At 46.1% G+C, this 18,875-nt stretch overlaps 5 protein-coding genes across 5 annotated transcripts; 2 read left to right on the top strand and 3 right to left on the bottom strand.

Annotated features, from left to right (window-relative positions):
* Positions 1–549: 549 nt before the first annotated feature.
* On the top strand, positions 550–944 carry K441DRAFT_699129 (uncharacterized protein; the record flags this gene model as incomplete). The annotated part of the gene is made up of 1 exon (XM_067653127.1): positions 550–944. Exon 1 carries the CDS (start codon positions 570–572, stop codon positions 942–944), a length of 375 nt encoding a protein of 124 aa, XP_067499967.1. The 5' UTR covers positions 550–569.
* A 1,098-nt stretch (positions 945–2,042) lies between these two features.
* Positions 2,043–2,455, bottom strand: K441DRAFT_579557 (uncharacterized protein; the record flags this gene model as incomplete). Its single annotated transcript, XM_067644336.1, has 3 exons — positions 2,043–2,174; positions 2,229–2,276; positions 2,342–2,455. The coding sequence occupies 3 exons, from the start codon at positions 2,453–2,455 to the stop codon at positions 2,043–2,045; spliced, it is 294 nt and encodes a 97-aa protein (XP_067499966.1).
* An 8,158-nt stretch (positions 2,456–10,613) lies between these two features.
* On the bottom strand, positions 10,614–11,511 carry K441DRAFT_241852 (uncharacterized protein). Its single transcript, XM_067640719.1, has one exon. It carries the CDS (start codon positions 11,339–11,341, stop codon positions 10,787–10,789), a length of 555 nt encoding a protein of 184 aa, XP_067499965.1. The 5' UTR covers positions 11,342–11,511; the 3' UTR covers positions 10,614–10,786.
* A 4,553-nt stretch (positions 11,512–16,064) lies between these two features.
* On the bottom strand, positions 16,065–16,561 carry K441DRAFT_680352 (uncharacterized protein; the record flags this gene model as incomplete). The annotated part of the gene is made up of 2 exons (XM_067651362.1): positions 16,065–16,413; positions 16,476–16,561. The coding sequence occupies 2 exons, from the start codon at positions 16,559–16,561 to the stop codon at positions 16,065–16,067; spliced, it is 435 nt and encodes a 144-aa protein (XP_067499964.1).
* A 208-nt stretch (positions 16,562–16,769) lies between these two features.
* Positions 16,770–18,563, top strand: K441DRAFT_666162 (Snf7-domain-containing protein). The gene is made up of 4 exons (XM_067649619.1): positions 16,770–17,232; positions 17,386–17,590; positions 17,753–17,961; positions 18,024–18,563. Exons 1-4 carry the CDS (start codon positions 17,049–17,051, stop codon positions 18,104–18,106), a joined length of 681 nt encoding a protein of 226 aa, XP_067499963.1. The 5' UTR covers positions 16,770–17,048; the 3' UTR covers positions 18,107–18,563.
* Positions 18,564–18,875: the final 312 nt, after the last annotated feature.

Raw genomic sequence — 18,875 nt, 5'->3', positions numbered from 1 at the left:
CTTGCTGAGAGTGGCGGTTTAGATGGCCGAAGTGCACGGGCTGCTAGCGTGTATGTCCTCTTTGTGCCATAGTATATCCTTCTGAAAGAGACTGAAATGAGCCCATTTGCTGACTTCGTAATGATGGCTTTGTGTCGGGCTGGAAACCCTTCAAACGAGTCATAGCATGGTTCTAAGGTTTGATATTTTGAATCTCGTTTCGGTCTATCTCAGGTATTTTTATTCAACATGCCAAAAGTGCTTTGAACATGCGCAGGCGCTGTTTGTTCCTCTAAGTTATTCTTCTAGTTTGTGGTTTTCCGTATTATTGCACACATTTTGGAGCCCACCTGAAGATAATGAAAGCGGATCGCATGCTAGATAGCAAGCATAGCATTTCGGGGAAAGAAACACGACAGGAATTTTCTAGGCCTAAAGGGTATATTATGTTGCTTCCCACAGAACATATTTAAGCTTTTACCTCGTGGTAGCAGAACTGAAATCACGAAAGCTTAGTTGGGACGCACCCTCTTGACCTACCTGAAACAATAGTAACTTTATTGCCCTCCTGCGCACATCTGATTACAAAGATGACTTCGCCTCCAGCCGATGCCAGAAACCGTAATCGGAACCCCTTTAATCTCTGGATCAAAATCTTCCCAGCAATTGATAGAGAGCGTAACATCAGAAAGCGCTGTGAGAAACTTGAAGGAATCATCGCTTACCAATCCCGCATAATCCAGCGGCTCAAAACTCAACTGGACGCATTGGTGGATGAAAACAAGCTTTTGGACAAAGGGAATCAGGAACTCAGCCGCAGGATTACTACTTGGTACTCTCGATACAAAAACCGTCTGGAACGACACATGACAAGTATCGCAGGGCTATCCAGGGATAAAGAACGCCTCAGTTTAGACAATGAGAGACTTGCAAGAGACAGCCAGCGTTTGCGCAACTGGGCGTAGAATGTAGATCAAGAGGTGAGGGGGCTACAGTGAGGTTTTGATACTTAATGTCTGAGTAACATACAAATTGAAGGATGCTCAACGAATGAAACCCCGGAGAAGCGATATGGATGATTGTGCATTATTGGAGCGGTGACCTTTTTTTTGGATTTAATGATTTTGCGGAGGTATTGATGATAGAAAAAGTCATCATTCTGCGAAATTTTAATCTTATTGAATGATATTAAAGCATGACTTCCGAATTGGATTCGCATGGCTTGGGCATCAAGCAGAGGAAATCACTGCGTTAGCAATCAGCCGTTCTTGTGGAAAATTTACCGATAATGCTAAAGAGAATACTGATGCACCTATGAGGATTTTATGCCGTCCAAAGGGATGCTCTAAACCTCGATCCTAAAAAACCTCGTATTATTCAAGTAGGACGATTCGGAACGTCTGTTAGCTGGGTTTTGTTAGTGGTATTGACCTGCTTTAATGAAGTTTGATACTACAGGCATAAAATATAGCATAATTAACATAAAAGGGATTGAGGGACTTTAGATTAAGTGGGCTGGTGAACGTTCGTCAGTAGTCAATTGAAAAGAGTAATTATAAGTGGACAGGGAGAGATGGGGAAAGAATTGATTGGTGGTAAAAAGAGCCGAAATTCAACCTGAAGTCAGCGGTTCACGCAGCCTTCTGGATAGCATTCAATACAAAGACAACACTACTTCGATAATTCACTTTGAACCGTATCTTGATCATTGGCTTGAAAAACTCTGTAAAGACTGACCAAGGAAGTCCTAGAGGATTGCGCCGATTTAGGGGCGTGACCCCAAATAAAGCCCGACTATCCCATCCCGGCTGCAACCAAGGACATGAGAAGCAATCACAGCCTCGAATGATTCAAAAAGAATGTCGATTTCGCTGCGTTTGAAAACTTCTGAGATGGGTATATTAATACCGACGCCGATTTTGCAGTTTCGAAGCGCGCCGCCCAATGGGTGAGATGAGAAACTGGGAATGCATGCCAACAACTCCAACAGACCCGAAAACCAAGCCAATTCACCAACTATTTCTTTTCTGTCTGGTCTATTTTCGAAGTCCCAGTGCCACGTATCATCCACTTCGCCTAATCTTTTGTCCAACGGGCACTGGCTTGTTGACAAACAATTCCGTGGTATCGTCACCTCTCTGAGCTTGCCTCTCTTCATACTCTCGAGAGGCATCTTTGAGGTCCTGTATTTGCGCCTGCAGGGGTTAGCTGGGTGTCCAAAACCATTGAAATTGCATCGAGAGATGTACTTTGGTCAAAGCTTGACCTGATGTCGTCACAAGAAAACCATCTCGCCCCTGCATACGAAGTCAGCCCTGTTTGTGAATTGTCGATCTCTAAGGGTGATGTTCACGCATCTTACCTGATGGGTATACGGTCTAACTATTGCATCTGGGCCGCAATGATAACGTATTTCATTTTGGATCACCGTTCTGGAGATGCCAAATCCGGGTACAAAGTAGCTGTTTTGAGCCATGGTGGACAACGTATGGTAAGGAAGCAAGGAAAACGTATGACTTCTAATTTATTACACTTGAGGGCAGTATTAAGATGAGGTTACAGTTCCAGCCTGTACACGTCGAGTTCGTGGTTGGTGTGAAGCCCACTTCACGGCCCAACAATGGGCCACCTTAAATAATAAAGGCTCGCTACCCAGCTGAGAATTGAGTATTACAGCCGGCTACGAGCCGAGGAGTACTTCAGTCAGCCCAAGAGATTTTGCAGATCCTGCTCGTGGGTCGTTGCTTCAGTTGGGCGCGCCTCACTTCTCGCCCTGCTGTTGTGGCCCAACCACTCACGCATTTGCGCCCGAATGCCAGCAAGTTGCCCCGGGCCAAGCTGCTGCTATGATGTCTTGCAGCTTATGCGCAGGGACAGGTTTGTTTCGAAATTTCCGAGCCTCAGATGCCTCATCTTCACCGACTTCTGTATGAAATGGCTGTTACAGCACATTGGGTCTGCTGGCGCCACACACACGACCTCGCAGTAAAACTTTTATATAGCTATCAGTTTTCGCCACAATCTACATATTTCAATTCCCTCAATTCCTTCTTCTTTATGTTTGTTGTCTTTTTTTGGCCTTCTTATGGACTCTTTGTGCAGTCTGCTTTTGAAGAAGCAGTTTGGTGGAGATGAGTCTTAGCTGGATAATTCTATTGAAAACCTGTGTGGGATTGGTGCTTTGCCGATCGCGTCACCCGGCCAGCAGCGGTCCCCCAAACTTCCAAAATCCTGAATCCATTCCTGGCACTGGGCGCGGCCATTTTCCTCTCGACCACGTCGAGGTGATATGCTTAGGGGGCTTCGACAAACTATCCACACGAGGAACATCCTGCATTCGCATATCGCAGCTGATTACGGATTTTGGCCACAGGGCAGCTTTGCATTTATTTCCAGCAACAACTCCAGACGTCCGGGAACAGCAATGACTTTACTCTGCGTATGTCAAAAACGTGTTCTTTGAACCTTGGTTTGATTAGGCCCCTTCGCATATCTCGAAAAGCCGTGTTAGGGGATAAATTCACCCTATGACTTCTACCTCATACGAAGCAGGCCGCCCAGATCTTTGGGGAACTTCGTCGATCACCGCGTCCACATTATTCCAGCGGACACGTCGCTATTCATCGCAACACGCGGCAAAACAACCATGAGCTTCGTGGAAGTGGCAACGAACCCTATATTGAACTTGAACTAATTTTAAGCCACAAAACGGTTCGGCCAGTTCTTTTTCTACGAGGCTTCCTACCGCTCGATTTGGTATTTCCTTGACGATCCCGCGCTTCCGCAAGGGATAGCCCAGGTTAAGGAGCTTTACTAAAACGTCCTAATCTATGGAATAGGAGGGGCAACGATGCCCTAGGATCTAATTAATTGCCCAGTTAATCTTAGCCCATTAACATCGCGCTACCCAGTCTGGCCGGAGCTCTTCGCAACGACTCCTTCAATTGAAAACATCCTTATCGTGTTCATCTTACCCTTATTCGTTTCGCCTCATCTTTAGGTCAGAGGTTGAGGATAGCTTGGGCTGCCTCCTGGTCCCCATTGCGATGTGTCCGCTGGTTTATGCAGCTGAGAAGTGGCTAGAAAAAGCAACCCCGCACTTCTCTCGAGGTGAAACGTGGATGCGATTCTGTATTGCCAATGTCCGCGGCTGTATGCTTTCATCCATCATTATTACCCCAAGATCTTCCACCAGCTCCGTCAGCAAACGCCTAGGCTATTAGGAGAGATGAGTTGGCATTAAACTCACACCGACTATGTCATGCCTTGGCCACGTTAGCATTTCTATCTTGACGTTGATAATTGAAGATCCCTTGCGCTGGCCTAAAGAGACATTTGACTGTCTCCTATATCCTCAAGGTGACGATGTATCGCATATGAGCACACGAACGCTCCCAAATGAAAATTCGAGAGCCCTCGTGGACGGTAGTTGCATGTTCAAGAATCACGCTCAGAATCTTACTCGCCTTGAGCTTTATTCCATGCTCAAATGTTTCGGCTTACTCTTGCCACTCTAATTCTAAGACCCCATAATAGACGGCTCGTCGACCCGCTAGCATTAGTGAAACCACACTATAGTGTAGGCAAGGCGAGCTGATGCGACTCACCTCCTATCAGCCTTGATACCATCGGCCCAAGGGATAGATGGACGGCCCTAGCGTGGTGTTAAGGTGAGGCTTCGATCCGAGCGAGACACCTTCCAATCAAGGCCTTCAATTCTTACTGACCGGGGCTGTAAAACTGTAGGGCAACCGAATCTAACCACCTTCTCGAACTTATACCTCTCGATTGCATGGGAAAATGATAGAACTAGGGGCGTGGGTAAGCACGGCTTACTTGTTGACTGTCTGATAGATGGTCGCCGGCTGGGTAGGAGAGTAGAGTTGCCCTGTATTACATGTATCACTAACTCAAAATAGGAGGGGACCGTAGTGGTCAGACAGCACACTGTAGTCGTACTTACTAGTTTTGTCTTTTCCCGACTCGAGGCTGCCTTCCTACGAATTTTAAGACCTTAGGAGCGATATTTCTGGGCAAAAAACTTTCGAATACTACCGGTTCAGCAATGTTATTAATATTCCTCTATATTCAGAACCCTCCCCAGTAGGCTGATGAGTTTATAGATGTCTTCGGAACGAAACTATGTCCAAAATATCCTCCTACAGTTCGAGCTTCGAAGCTCGAGTCTGTTTTTCAAAACTATAGTATTATGATGCAATCGCTAAAGGAGAACGAATTCCTAAGTATCATAATATGCAATTAAAGTCCATGAGCTCCTTTTACGTGAGAAATCGTCCGACGATGATCCAAGATAATTCTAGTGGTCTTTCCACACCCATAAGCACAACCACACTGCTTTACGAATCACATTAGATGGAAGTAGAAGCGCCAACTTTATAATGTAGTTGATACTCATAAGAGTAGTAACTCCCTTCGTGGAAAATTGGTTTTGCACAAAAGACTCCGTCCGCTGCGGAATCTGTCCCTTCATCTTGGAAAGAAGGTAATTCAAAACTTACGGGATTAGAACCACCGGATCCGTTCCAAAGCTCGCAGATGTCTCTTAACCATTAGCCGATTGATCGTGAAAGTTAGTGTTGCTTTACATCACTGAAACGTATATTTTGTGTCGTCTATTTTCAGCATCGGGGCCATCTTGAGCCCAGTGATGTGTTTTGATTAGACAACGCATGAGCCCCTTGTTCAAAGCAGTTTTCAAGGATCTTAAAATTGGATCATCACTGCCGTGGCTATTCTAGAGTATGCAAGAATCCAAAAATGCAGAGCGGCAGTCAGTATGCGAGATCTATGACGTGTATCTGCGCTAATACGGTTCATCCAAGTGTGCAGGATCTCCAGGCGATCATTTCATCCAAACTATAGCCATCAGCCACGTTTGTACGATTCAACAGCTCTCCTACCATTACGACCACCCGAAGTTCGGCCTTCGCTACCTGGTGCGAACACCCTCTCTCACCTCCACAGCTAGACCGCTTCCCTTCTCATTCCCCTCGCTGCTTACATCTCTAGCTCTCCTCGCACCAAATCCAAATTGACTCAGAAAGCCTCCTCGACCTCTCCATCCTGAACCCTCCTCGTCCTTGATCCGGATATGTTGCCAACCTGGCCAGAGACCAAAAATCACAACCATAAGCGGCAGCGTTGCAACAGGAAGGATCCACCATTTGGTTGAGGCACTGAGGCCGTTATGCTAGTGCTCGAAGAAGGAGATCGCTGATACGAACGTGCCGGGCAAGAACAACATGGTGACGGCCGCAATGGTGATCATGGAGGTGGAGTCGCGCTACGTTTGCTTGGCGAGTTTGGCCGTGTTAGCGGCGATTTGCGTGTTCGTGCGGGATTCGGCTTGGTTGACTAGGTGGAAGAGCTGGGTGGATTAGTTTTACTTCTTCCTCTTTCAGGAGACATGCTTACTAGGTTGATCTGGATATTAGTCCTATCGCGGTAATTTGTGATCCAGCGGCGGTAGATGTTAAACCCGGATTCGAGCACTTCAAAAGGCTCATCCGTGTTTGACTTCGCATCTATCGGCTAACGGGTATCGTTGTCCTCGAGAGTCTTTATATATTTGCGGTAGGAATTTTTAAGGAATCGGAGTTGTACAGAGAGGTCGGATATGTCTTGATGAAGGATGTGCCAGTCACGAGAGAGGATATGAAGGTCTTTGGTTGCTGTGTCCATGCTGACTGATGGTTAGCGTCGTTCCTAAATCCAAGCCCAATTAGTGAGTATTCTCCCAGGTCTCAGGCTCCGTGAGTATATTTGATCTCTTACAAAATTTATTAGCTTGCGTCTTCTGTCTCCAATCACCGTCTGCCATGCCTTCACAGACTCATCTGCGGCTAGTGCGCCAAGAAAGAATTCGCGATATGCAAGCGAGGGACTTTTCTGGAGGTATTTTTTGAGCCGCCTACCAGCGCTTGGAGGGTAATTAACGCAGAAGTAGGTGCAAAGGTCCCGAGTACGCGTAAGCTGGATATATGATGTGTCAACATTCCAGCCACAACTGTAGCGGTAACAAATTTCTAGTACGATGGCATTAGCATCTTCATTTATGTCTGACTACAAATATATACCGGTTAGCCTTGTAGGTTCTCGTACCGAAAGAGGATAGTTTCTGGTTTTCATCTCTGCCTAGGAAGCAGGTGTCTCTCATCTTTGCCCAGTTTGTCTCTGGCGAGTAAATTTCTGAGAGAATAATGCTGGAAAATCCAGCAACTTGAAGCGTCTGGATCATGTCTTTATCGGGGATAATCTTGGGACCCCGTAGGGCCCTGCGATAGGGGGCAATATCGAAGAAGCTGCCATGGTTACAAGGTTAAGCAACACGGGTGGAAAAAAATTGAATCAATGGTAGAAAAGTGAATAGAATAATTACATACAATACATGGAGTGCCAATTGTGTTGCTTGCGCTGTTGAAGCTGCATCCGGCGAGAGTGACTGCGTCTTGACATTCTTATCAATGGGTACTTCTTATGCAATTGCGCTCTAGCATTAGGACGCTTAATGAAGACATTTTCCCAAAGCTCTATGGTCTAAATACCATTCTAGAGAACGTGGAGATTTTAGAGGCCCAATTCATGAATACTCCAGGAATGAGACATACGGATATCGTCCCCTCTCACCTCGAGAACGTCTACCGAAGTCCGCTCCGCGGATTGACCCTCGTGATTATCTAAGAGATTCCCTATAAACTCATCGTCTTCGATTTCGGGATGAAGTGGTATCATCCTATGAGGATCTTTTGAGAGATTTAGACCGATTGGATGAGGGTAGGGTATGCTAGGGTCGACTCCTAATTGGCGCTGCCAATAGGACCGGTCTTTTTGGTGCAAGCTAGCGGTCAACAACTAGTGCAAGCCTGGGTTGTATTAAATGTTGAAGATAACGGATCGGACCTGATTTTTAGCGAGTTGGTGTCGTGAGGAGATGAAATTTTCACACGATGCATCTTCGGACACCGTCGGTAGCTCATGTGGCGGCTGAACGACTGCACGATACGGAGGACGGCGCAAAAATGTATTTCTCTTTCCTCCTTGGGACTAGTGGATACCCCCAATAAGGTCGCCAAGGGGGCTCTATCGCCTAAACAACATGATTTTAGGCGGTCTATGTCCCGCCAAAGGCCTAAAACCTCCTGCTGCTGCCTTGCAACGGTGGAATTCGTCCTACGGTTATCGATAAGAGCTAGCCAATAGAATCAATAGGATCAAGGCTCCGTGACCATACGCGTACTTTCAATTCCGGTGTTTCGCGCACGGTCCAACTCTCGTAGGATAGGCAGTCCCCCCAGCTGCCTACCAACTCAACGATTTTGATTATCACTAGTATTACCTTCATTAAATCAATTCTAGGAGAGTAGTCGGCTTAACGGGGGCATTAACGTTTAGTTACGCTAGCTGTAAAAAGGATCTTAATAAAGGCGTACTATCAATTACCAATATTTAGAGCCATACTAATAAGAGGAAGAAGCTTTGGAACACAACGATCTAGCACAGATATCACAACTTTGTTGGGCAAGGGGCACATTCGAGTTGGGCGAGATCCTCGGGGCCTCTCCTGCTAGCTCTACATGTATATATTAATTTAGCTGCAGGTGTAGCGAGATTAGGTGTGTACCGCGCACACACCCGGGGAGAAGCTCGTACACACTATAGCGGTAGCGTTACACGGAATCGAAGATCTCCTCGCTTGTATAGAAACCTTGAAAATTTGCTACTGATCATGCGAACAAAGATAGTTGCTAGTGTAGCTATGTTAGCAAATATATTTACAGTACTAGCATTCACGTTCTAGAACTTACATACATATAAACGGAATTTTCTTACACGTTCTCCGAAGATCTTCTAAATACTAGCTGCTGACAGAATCACGTGAAATATCAGGGTCAGAGACTTCCGAGGTTCTCCAATTCGCATCCTCGCCTTAAATACCATAAACTTCTCTCAATAACCGGTTGTGCGCGATGTAGCCATAACTAAACTTCGTTAGGACTGATGGAGACTAATTATGATGTAATGGAAACGTGGTAAATACAAGACATCACGTGCAAGAGAATCTAAATTTTGCTCTAGTGTAACCTTGTTATTATCCAGGATCTGCCTGTATACATACCCGGTTTAATTCTGCAAATCTCCTTAAGTAAAAGGAGCCTTGATTATGTTTGGCTTTTGTATCTTTCGTTATTCGGTGGCTTCTTTAAAGAGATGCTCATGAATTATAGGATTACCAAAGAGATTGAAACAGTTTAGGACGACTACTCGCTCCGCTAGATCAGACCGAAACCTATAGGCGGAAGCCAGGTAGCCAGAAACATTAAAAAGCTTTAGACTCTAATGTAGCTGGTTTCCATCACCTGTCCCCCCAATATAATACAGCCCACAACACCATTCGTGCTTAATATCAGGGCCTTCACCACAATCCCTAACCTCGTAGTTATCTTTCATGTGCTTGCATGCCACCTTCTGAAGTTGCATAGCACGACCGCCTGGATTCTTTCTCGGCCTCATTGAACGCCGCCTCGTAAACTAAGAATTTGCCCTGCGCCCATTCACCATTCCCTTTCTTATGGCAAATCTTTGGCGGATGATTCTTTAGGCCCACCTTTGTCATACAGACTTGCCCAGGTCGTCTCGGATCGCATACGTTTGGACATTGGCTTCTTCAATTCAGCCGAAAGATGATCAACACCATAGGAGGCATTTTGCAGGGCTAAGGAATCGCTTTCACCCCTGAATGAGATATGAGACGCGCTAGAATCTGACCAACTAAGATGAGAAGTTCTTTTCTGAGGCCTCAAGCACGGAAATGGGCGCAATGTTTCTTCGACGGTGAGGCGGAGACTGTGGGGCTGCGGCGGCGTTGCTTTAGCGGGTAGAAGCGGTGAGCTTGAAGCTGCTCACTTCGCTGGATTTCCACCATGCTGCGGCCATCTGAACGGCGAGACCGGTCTTTCAATGCCCTGAAGCCTCACCAATGAGAGATCCATCAAATTAGGCAATGCTGCCTGTCGAACTGATAGATAGGAGATTAGTGCAGTCTCCGCAATTTACCGATGCAAGGCCGCTGGGAGTGCCCGTGCCCCCGGCTTCATCAGTAGTCGCCCGATCCGCCGCGTCGATCGGACCGTGAGGGGATACAGAGGGCTGGAAGTTCTCCTCGCAGGATAAAGGATTCCATAGTAGCAAGACCTCCAGCCTCATTAATGGCCTTGGCTGTGTCTGTGCACACCTCCCCAAGTTTCTGTATCTCTTCCCTGTTTGGAGTTAATGGCCCCTCCCCAAAGCGTTTAGTTAGCTGATCGGCAACATCACTGAAGAACTCCTTTCTAGCCTCACTTTTTGGATACTCTAGGGCTTGGTGCAGGGGCGAATCTAGCTGTGATGCGTTCTGCAATAATTCTTGGAATGGGTTCCCCGAGTTTCTCCGGTATGTGCTCATTTCCTCTATCCACTTGGGGATCTTTTGGATGTTTTTCTTGCTGCCTTTGTCGAGGGAGTTCGTGAAATCACAGGGCTTATAGACTTTGACTCCATATTGGGGGGGTATCACAATACGGGCTGGCTCCTGATTGACCACAAAGGAAGCATCTACCTCCTACCCTAGAACCACGGCATTTGTCCCTCAAGAACTTCATCGTATTGTCTTTGGACATGCTCTTTTCTCCTGTTATATTACTAGCCCCATACTCGACCTCAATCACTCCCAAGATGCTGGTCTAAGTTCCACCACCTCTTTTTGAGTTGATCACATGGGTTCCCTAGATAGACCAGAGCTTTAGGACCCTTAGTTTGATCCCCCAATTTGATCCACTGCTAGACCCTTTCTAATTGTAGATAGTTGCCCGAAGAAGTTCTGAAAGCTGAAAGCTTTTCCACTTCTTGTGTGAAGGCCATCGAGGCCGCTCAGAAACGAAACGAGTAGTACCTTTACCGCGACCGAGATACACACTTTCTCCGAATAGAAAGGAGAAGGAAGACCGAGGGTAGAATTGCTAGTCGAGACGGAGACTGTAGATACACCGGAAGTTTTGGTTATTTCATTCAGGATGGTAGTGGCTGCGCTACAATTATGCCTGCTTAGATGAAATAATGGAAGCTGATACTCACATTCTGGCCACCATCGCTCACAATCAAATTCTGGAAGCCATACCCATCCTCTTGACCAAGCCCATGCCCTGTCGATATAGCTAGACATGCAATTGTTAGGAAGGCAGTCACAACCGCTAGTTGGATTTTGCGCGCCATATGTCGTTGACAAGTTGTAAGATGGAAAATATGCTGGAATGATACTAGACCAACTGAAGACCGCGTGGGAGACTTGATTTAAGATCATGGTCATTTTTAGGAAAGGTCGAAAGTTTGAACTTTTCTACGCTCTGTCAACGCAAAGAGTGTGGAAGCAGATGGAAGGTTAATTTTGCTTTGACATTGGATGGATGAAGTATGTTGCTCACGTAACAGCTAGATATACCATTCAATATTCACAAAAGTTAATTGCCTATGGTAGAGACTCAACTTTCACAAGCTTAATTAGAGTTGATCCGCGATTATTCCAGCCAACAAAACCTGCCTATTCTGTCGGCCATCTTGATACTCCCCCATATGTTCCGCACGTCGCTAATACGTCCAAAACTCTGTCCCTCTGCTGCTCATCTCATAACCATGATGCTCGAGATTTGAAGCACAATAGAACATCCACCTCTCCAGACCCAAGATTCTTCTACAATAGCAGAGGTCTTACACTCGAAGTGAAGAGGCTATGTAGTAAGAAGACAACAGGAGGAACAATGATGTATAATGGTTGCACGTCGCTAAAGCCCTTGTAGATTTCCACCGTCCTTCAGCTTCTGGGTCCTTCTGCAAGCTATTAGCCTTTGATACTACAGCTTCAGGCGCTCTTTTTGTTACGCTGTGAATAAAAGTATACTGCTACGCCATTCTTTGCAGAGACGAAGATTCGTGGTTTTGAAATTCTGAAAACAAATCTCGGCTAGAGATATTGGGTTGATGAAGTGTGTATAGAATGAGCTTACTTGATTGCGAGTGTGGCTTGATCTATTCGAGTGACGACTTTCTCCATCCTCTTAGATCGTCACAAGTTCTTTTTGATGGATGGCCAAACGTATTTACTATGCTTTTAAATTTGCATTCGTCAGTGCGTATTTCGTGACCCAGCCAAATCACGTTGATTCTCGTTCATAGTTTGTCAAGCTATAATCATCACACCCTCTTGCCCCACAGCTTCAAAAAAAAAAATATCGGGGAATGGTTCCCTGCGACAAGTGATTATGTTTGGTAGGCGTGAAGGGACCCATGGACCTATGAAGCGTAACAATGTCTGCTATGTCTGCTTCAACGAATTCGCGGATAGTTCGCTCCACCTTCGCCGTTGATATGTCAAGAAAATCCACCATATCCATGACGTTTGGCCAGATCATTCTGCGGTCATGGAAGCAGAAGAGTTCCTCCGTCATTGCCCAGGAAGTTGAAGCCCTCCTGTATCTATTGCAGAGCGTCGCATTGACTCTTGTGCTGAGGTGCTAGTCTTGTGACTATGGTGGATGGCCCTATATTGAGCTACTTTTGAAATCGAACGGGACGATAGCCTTATCAGACTATTTGTGTATCAAAAGCGTAGCAATGAGGACGCAAACAACAGCAACGAATAATGAAAGCCACGTGGAGAAGTGAATCACAAGGGCAATATCGAGCTATTTCGTGCTCTGTTTGCGGAGGGGCAGGTTTTAGCCAGAAAGGAGCTAAAGCAGCGGGTACACCTTGCGCAGTAGCGTTCCACCGGACAGGATCCGAAGAGTAACTCTTGGCAGTAACTTTACTGTCCGAATCGTTTGCCAAGTTTAATTCTGCCGGTATAAAGTTAGTCGCTTAAAGCTTATTTTTTAGAGTTATAGATTAATTGAGCACAGTCTATCTTTATATACCCCTCTGTACGCCTCTTTATTTCTACGTCTCTTTATTTCCACGCCTCTACTTCTTCCTATGCTCTATACGTCCCTCTCTACGTATTCCTATGTAAGAGAGAGATGGGCGGAGACACGGGCAGAGGCGCGGGTAGAGACATGGCCAGACGACCAGAGATATAGGTAGAGACGCAGGCAGAGACACGAGCAGAGGTATAGGTAGAGACGCAGGCAGAGACACGGGTAGAGACACGGTTAGAGACACGGGCAGAGACGCAGGTAGAGACACGGGCGGATTTGAGAGAGAAATAGGAGGTGGGGGAGGGGGAGAAGCAGTAGAAAAGGGGTGGCTAAAAAGAGAATGCCAAAGCTTAAGTACTGTTCACCTAGACCTACCTTCCTGCTTAGGTCACCCCTTTCTACTGCTTCTCTCTCTCCCCCACCTGCTGCTCTCTTAACTCTGCCCGTGTCTCTGCCCGTGTCTCTGCTCGTGTCTCTGCCCGTGTTTCTGCTTGTGTCCCTGCTCGTGTCCCTGCTCGTGTCTCTGCCCGCTAGCTTGGCAGAAGATTCGGACGATAAAGTTACTGCCAAGAATTACTATCCAGATCCTGTCTGGATATGAAGATCCCCATGTTTTAAGACTCTAGCTGTACGCTGAGCACGTATATAAAATATTTGAAAGAGTGTATAAAACGAAAATGATCATATAAAGAAGCAAAGACATGAAAAGTGGGACTGTACGGTGGCAGAACCGGTGGAGAACGTGGGTAAACCGGATTCAGTTTGAGTTGGTGGAGAGAAATTATGAATGGAATGGGGCGCACAGCTAACACGAGTCCTCTGCAGCAGACAATTTTGATGCATTATGGGAGGCCTGGTTAAATAAGAGGAGAGCAAGAAAGCCATTCAGCCGCTTTCTTTCCATCGGAGGGCTGGTGCAATGACAGGTAGTTTTGGCATTGGGAATAGATGCAGAGCAAAATAAGAGTCTCAATCCTAAAAAGACCCGTAAGAGATAGTGGACATGAGCTCTGTTGGTAGATGGAATCTGTTTGATGATGAAATCGTACTTAGGGAATGGCATAAATCATGGGGTGTTGGTAGGGTTTGGGGTAGAAGCTTATTTATGCATACGGCATGCTCAGTAAACTGCATGTTCGGAAGATGTGATGCGGTTCACTAATATACATGGCTGCGTAGGGTGCTGCTGTATTGCCAATAGGTTAGCTCTTACTCGTTGATGTAAAGTAAAATGAGTGACTTATTCTAAGGTATAAGCTTGTATGGGATGACATCCTGGTATGAACGAAATATTCTGGGATAGCAACGTAACGTGCAACGAAGAAAAACGTGGCAAAATATGAAAGCGTTTATAAATTTGCCAAAATAGATCAGTTGCTGTTAGATTGGAGGATCTACTAATGTGTAGAGTAAAAATGGGTATAGAAATTTAATCTATAACTTTTTGCAAGATTTTGAGACCGAAAGGGTAGATGGAGAGGTGAGTACAGAGATTAAGAGAGGTTTGTACTAAATTCTTAGTAAGTAGGCGCTGCTGAGCGACTTCATGCCAGATGAATGGAAATCCAGCCCGAGTACGAAGTATGAACGTGAATGCCAGTAGAATAGAAGGAGTGGTGTTAAGCCAGAAGGAGTGTACTCGCTAGAGCTTGGAGAGGCCAACTTGAAGCAGGAGTTGCCTTGATTGAAGGATGAGTGATGGCAGAATTGAAGATAATACAGATATAAGTATGGATGAATGACTGCGGCTTGCTGAACAAGGAAGAAGGTCAATGAGGATGGCTGAGAAGCACATGGAAGGTAAGGTTCAGGAAGACGGATTAGATTGGTCGGAATGCTACCTGGCCGGACGGGCCTAAGAGATGGTGGTGGCGGGTTAGATGGAAATGATCTTACTCAAGCAGATCTTAGGGTATTTATGCACTTGGATGGGCTGAGCGAGACGGGTATACTGCACGCTTTCAGCTTCGAAAAATATTAGAATAAGACAAACAATCTGTCGTTGCAGGCGGGATGGTGCTTTCAGATACTAGGTGGAAATTTGTTTTTGATAAGACGGGGAAGAACTGGTAGGCTGCAGATGTTTAGGAAAGGATTCAAATTCTGTTAGCGACGGCAAACGACCTGAGAATGGCGTTTCCTTGCAGAAATGTAAGTAAAGATGTATGAATTCGCTGGAGACAGTTACGAGCTATGTTTCAGCCGCATACACACTTTTAAAGGTGGTTAAGAAAAGGAAAAGCTGCAACTGAGGTAGATAAAGAGCTGAGCCAAATTGAAAGCCTGGTTATCTGAACCGGAAGTAAAACCCTCTTTTTGAAATAGGGATGATGAGAAGCACATATACATAACACCATGATACTAAGGATAAACAAATTATAGAACGAAAAGAGACCAAACGACGCGTATTTAACCATTACGCTTACAAAATCACCGTCCTGTCCCGTTAGCGCGGATAATGAAGCCGTCATAGGTTCTGAAATTTGGGCTGCTACTAGTTCGCAAGTGCACGTAGAATCATATTTATAAGATTCAGCTAGCGACGCCGGCTGGCCAAAGTTCTTGCAATTAAAGATATCCTAGTAATTAGAACTGATTAATGGTGCTTTATGGCTGATCCTGGTGATCGGATTTTGAAGTATCTGCAAGCCTGCAATCGGCAAACCGTCCAACTCGCGGCGAAATCTAAAGAGTAGTCTTCTGAGGATATTCCCTGCTTGATTAAAGCCTTCGTGAAAAACTGGAACATTGTTTTAGCAAACCTCCACGTCATTAGACTATCAGGCGTGGTCTACCCGCGCTTTGAGACATAAGGAGCTAAATGAATGGCCATCTTCACGGATTGTGTGGTAGAGGTTGGTTAGAGGTTTCCGTCATACTGCAGTTTTTGCGTTTATAGGCTCTCCGGGAGGCTTATGCAATTGTCCTGTCTTCTGCTCCCGGAAATGGTGTAGATAAACCAATTCTGATGATCGAACTATGGTGTTAGGAAATTCATTTGCCAAGTTGTCTGATGTGGGCTAGGTTTAGGATAAGACTATGAAACGTGATGTGGAGTGTGAATCTGCCACGGGCACTGCTTGGTGGCGGTTCACGCGATCTTATTCCCTTTGGAAATCATCATCCCGATTGTAGCTCGGCAAGCTTCCGTTGTTCCAGCGCCCTTTCATACACATCTAGTTTTACAGGTCCAGCGGACCATAGGACCAAGGCTTGAACATGCACTTGTCGGACTACGTTAGGTCCTCGTTTTAGTTCCCGTTTTGATTGAAGGGTATTCCTAGGCACCTCAACGGGTTTAGAGGTGACATATCCGACTACATTGACCCAGGCTCCGACGTCAAGCTCTGTGTTCTTGACCCCTTCTCGCACATGATCAATATTCGCGTGGGCGAAGATGGGAGGCGCAGAGGACGGATATTGGTGTTTTAGAACGAGGGTTGCGGAGGATGCAATGTATTCTTCAACACTGACACCATGTTAGTCATACCGGTATCTCGAAATCTATGCCAGCATGTACGTTGAGCTCACCAACCTAGAAACCGAATCTTTTCACCCGAATTCGAGCTCGGAAGATCAGATAGGAAGATCAAGCGACTGGGTAATGGGCCTGACATATCGCATGCCCTATTTCAGGTCGCGCTGAACGAAAGTCATGTATTATTTAGGAGGTAGGTGGCGAGAAAGACTAGCCTCGGACAGAGAATAACGTTCTACAAGCTTTCAAGGGTATCTTTTTGTATCTGGAGCTTGTTTGAGATTCGCGCACGTGCCAAGTGCACTAGCGGCGACATCATCCCGACGGCGATACCACGAGCCTATGCCATCTTAGGCTCCAAGTAATACATATTCACCACCGGGATTCCCGCCCTGTAACGACCTTCCAGCTCCAGCCTCGAGTGATAACACGGTCTTCAGGCACCCATATTCCCCCCCCTCTTTGACGACTTCCGCCTGCCCATTCTAGTCACAAAGCGCCCCACCACAACCTCCAACATCCCGGGTACACACCTCTGAGCACCCTTGATATCCGTAGATCGCTTCTCACTTTCAACCACCGTCTTGAGGTTCGAGGGCTTCTATACACCCAGCACCAGCGTCACGATGTCCGGATGGGGGCTGGGTTGGTTCGGCGGTGGAGGTGCGAAGCAGAAAGATGCACCAAAGAAGGCGATACTGCAGCTCCGAGGGCAACTGGAGATGCTGTCAAAGAGGGAAAAACATTTACAGAATCAGATGGCCGAGCAGGATGCTATTGCAAGGAAAAACGTCAGTACTAATAAAAATGGTACGTAAGCCGAGGCCCAAAGTTTACCTATACCAAATGTCTTTGGAAAAGGTGGTCATGGCAGTTTGGACTTTGAGAGGCTGAGGAAATGATGGAGTTCGGAGAAATGGGTGTTTTTGGAATATATGGCTGATTTCAATATGTTCGTGATAGTTGCCAAAGCTGCTCTCCGCCGCAAGAAGCAATTTGAGCACTCATTTGAACAAACTTCTTCACAAATTATGACTCTCGAGCGCGAGATCTATTCCATCGAAACTGCAAATATTAACAAGGAAACGCTAGACGCGATGAAGAATGCTGGCAAGGCGATGCAACAGATCCACCAGGGTCTTACTATCGACAAGGTCGATCAGACAATGTATGTTATATCTACCCCAGTGTATTTCATACTATCACCTTTACAAGCTCCCTTGCAGGGCACAATTCGAGCGTTTCCGTCATCTTTCGGAAAAATCTGGGGTTGTCTCGGAGTTTTCGGTAATGGGCACTTGTGACGAATGCTCACAAATCTACTCTATAGGGAAGATCTCCGCGAACAGCACGCCATCGGCGAAGAAATCAGCGAGGCTATCACGCAATCCGTTGGCACACAAAATGTGGACGAGGATGAGCTGGACGAAGAGCTTGCGGAGCTCCAGCAGGAGGAGCTTGATAACAGAATGCTTGATACAGGAAACGTACCGGTAGGGGATAAGGTACACCAGTTACCAACCGCAGCACAGGGAGAAAGTAAGTGATACCCGCAAGATGATAGTTCATTACCGATCGGGTGCTGACTGGTGATTTAATAGTCAAAGGTAAAGCTCCCGCACGAGCCGAAGAGGAAGACGAGGAGGAAGAGCTACGGAAACTACAAGCTGAAATGGCTATGTAATTTCATTTCGCTAGCATTTTGAAGCGTAATCCTCCCTAGCGGACCGCAATGCCTCGTAGCAATATTTCGATATCTCTCTCCTTCCCAGCCAATCATACGCGTCAGGTTTTGGTGTTAAGGTATACGGTGGCGTTTGTCTTCATGATCTGTGCCTACAGCCTCCGTCCCCCCCAGATGACCGTGGCTTGCTTTTTCTGTAGCGCTAGCGATGAGGCACTTTACATGCAGATATGTAGCTGTTCTGTCTAATCCAATCCAAGCCACTACTCCTACTTCTCTCCTACTCTTAGCGCAATTCGAGGTCTGATTTCCTTCACTCCTAGTAACCTAGGTTGAATAATTATTCAACCTTTACTTTGATCACTCAAACAAACTTTTGTTTGGCGTTGAATTTTCTTCATTCGTTCTATTCCCCTAACCGTCAATCCCTCTCAATAATGAAAATGGCAAACCACCGCAATCTAGAGTTTTACCATACATATATTTACCGAGAAACGAAAAGATATAAAACGGCTATGCACACACACGTAAAACAGCGTCTCGTCCATCAGAAAAGTTTGACCCGCACCCAACTCGCTGGAACACAGACTACACCAGCGAAAATTGGTATGCGTGAGAGGAGTCTATATGCCGAAAATGGAGAACGAATTGCAAAGAAAATAGGAAAGGGGACGAAGAAGAAAATACTTCAGTGCTGTGCTGAAGAGGCAGAACAAGCGCTCTATGTGTGTCATGACATTCGTGAGCGCGTAACCTAAAATGCGGAAAA

This window comes from Cenococcum geophilum (assembly GCF_001692895.1).
Source record: "Cenococcum geophilum 1.58 unplaced genomic scaffold K441scaffold_47, whole genome shotgun sequence".
Taxonomy (NCBI): domain Eukaryota; kingdom Fungi; phylum Ascomycota; class Dothideomycetes; order Gloniales; family Gloniaceae; genus Cenococcum; species Cenococcum geophilum.
The sequence above is the reverse complement of the archived record's forward strand: the minus strand, read 5'-3'. Positions and strand labels throughout refer to the sequence as shown.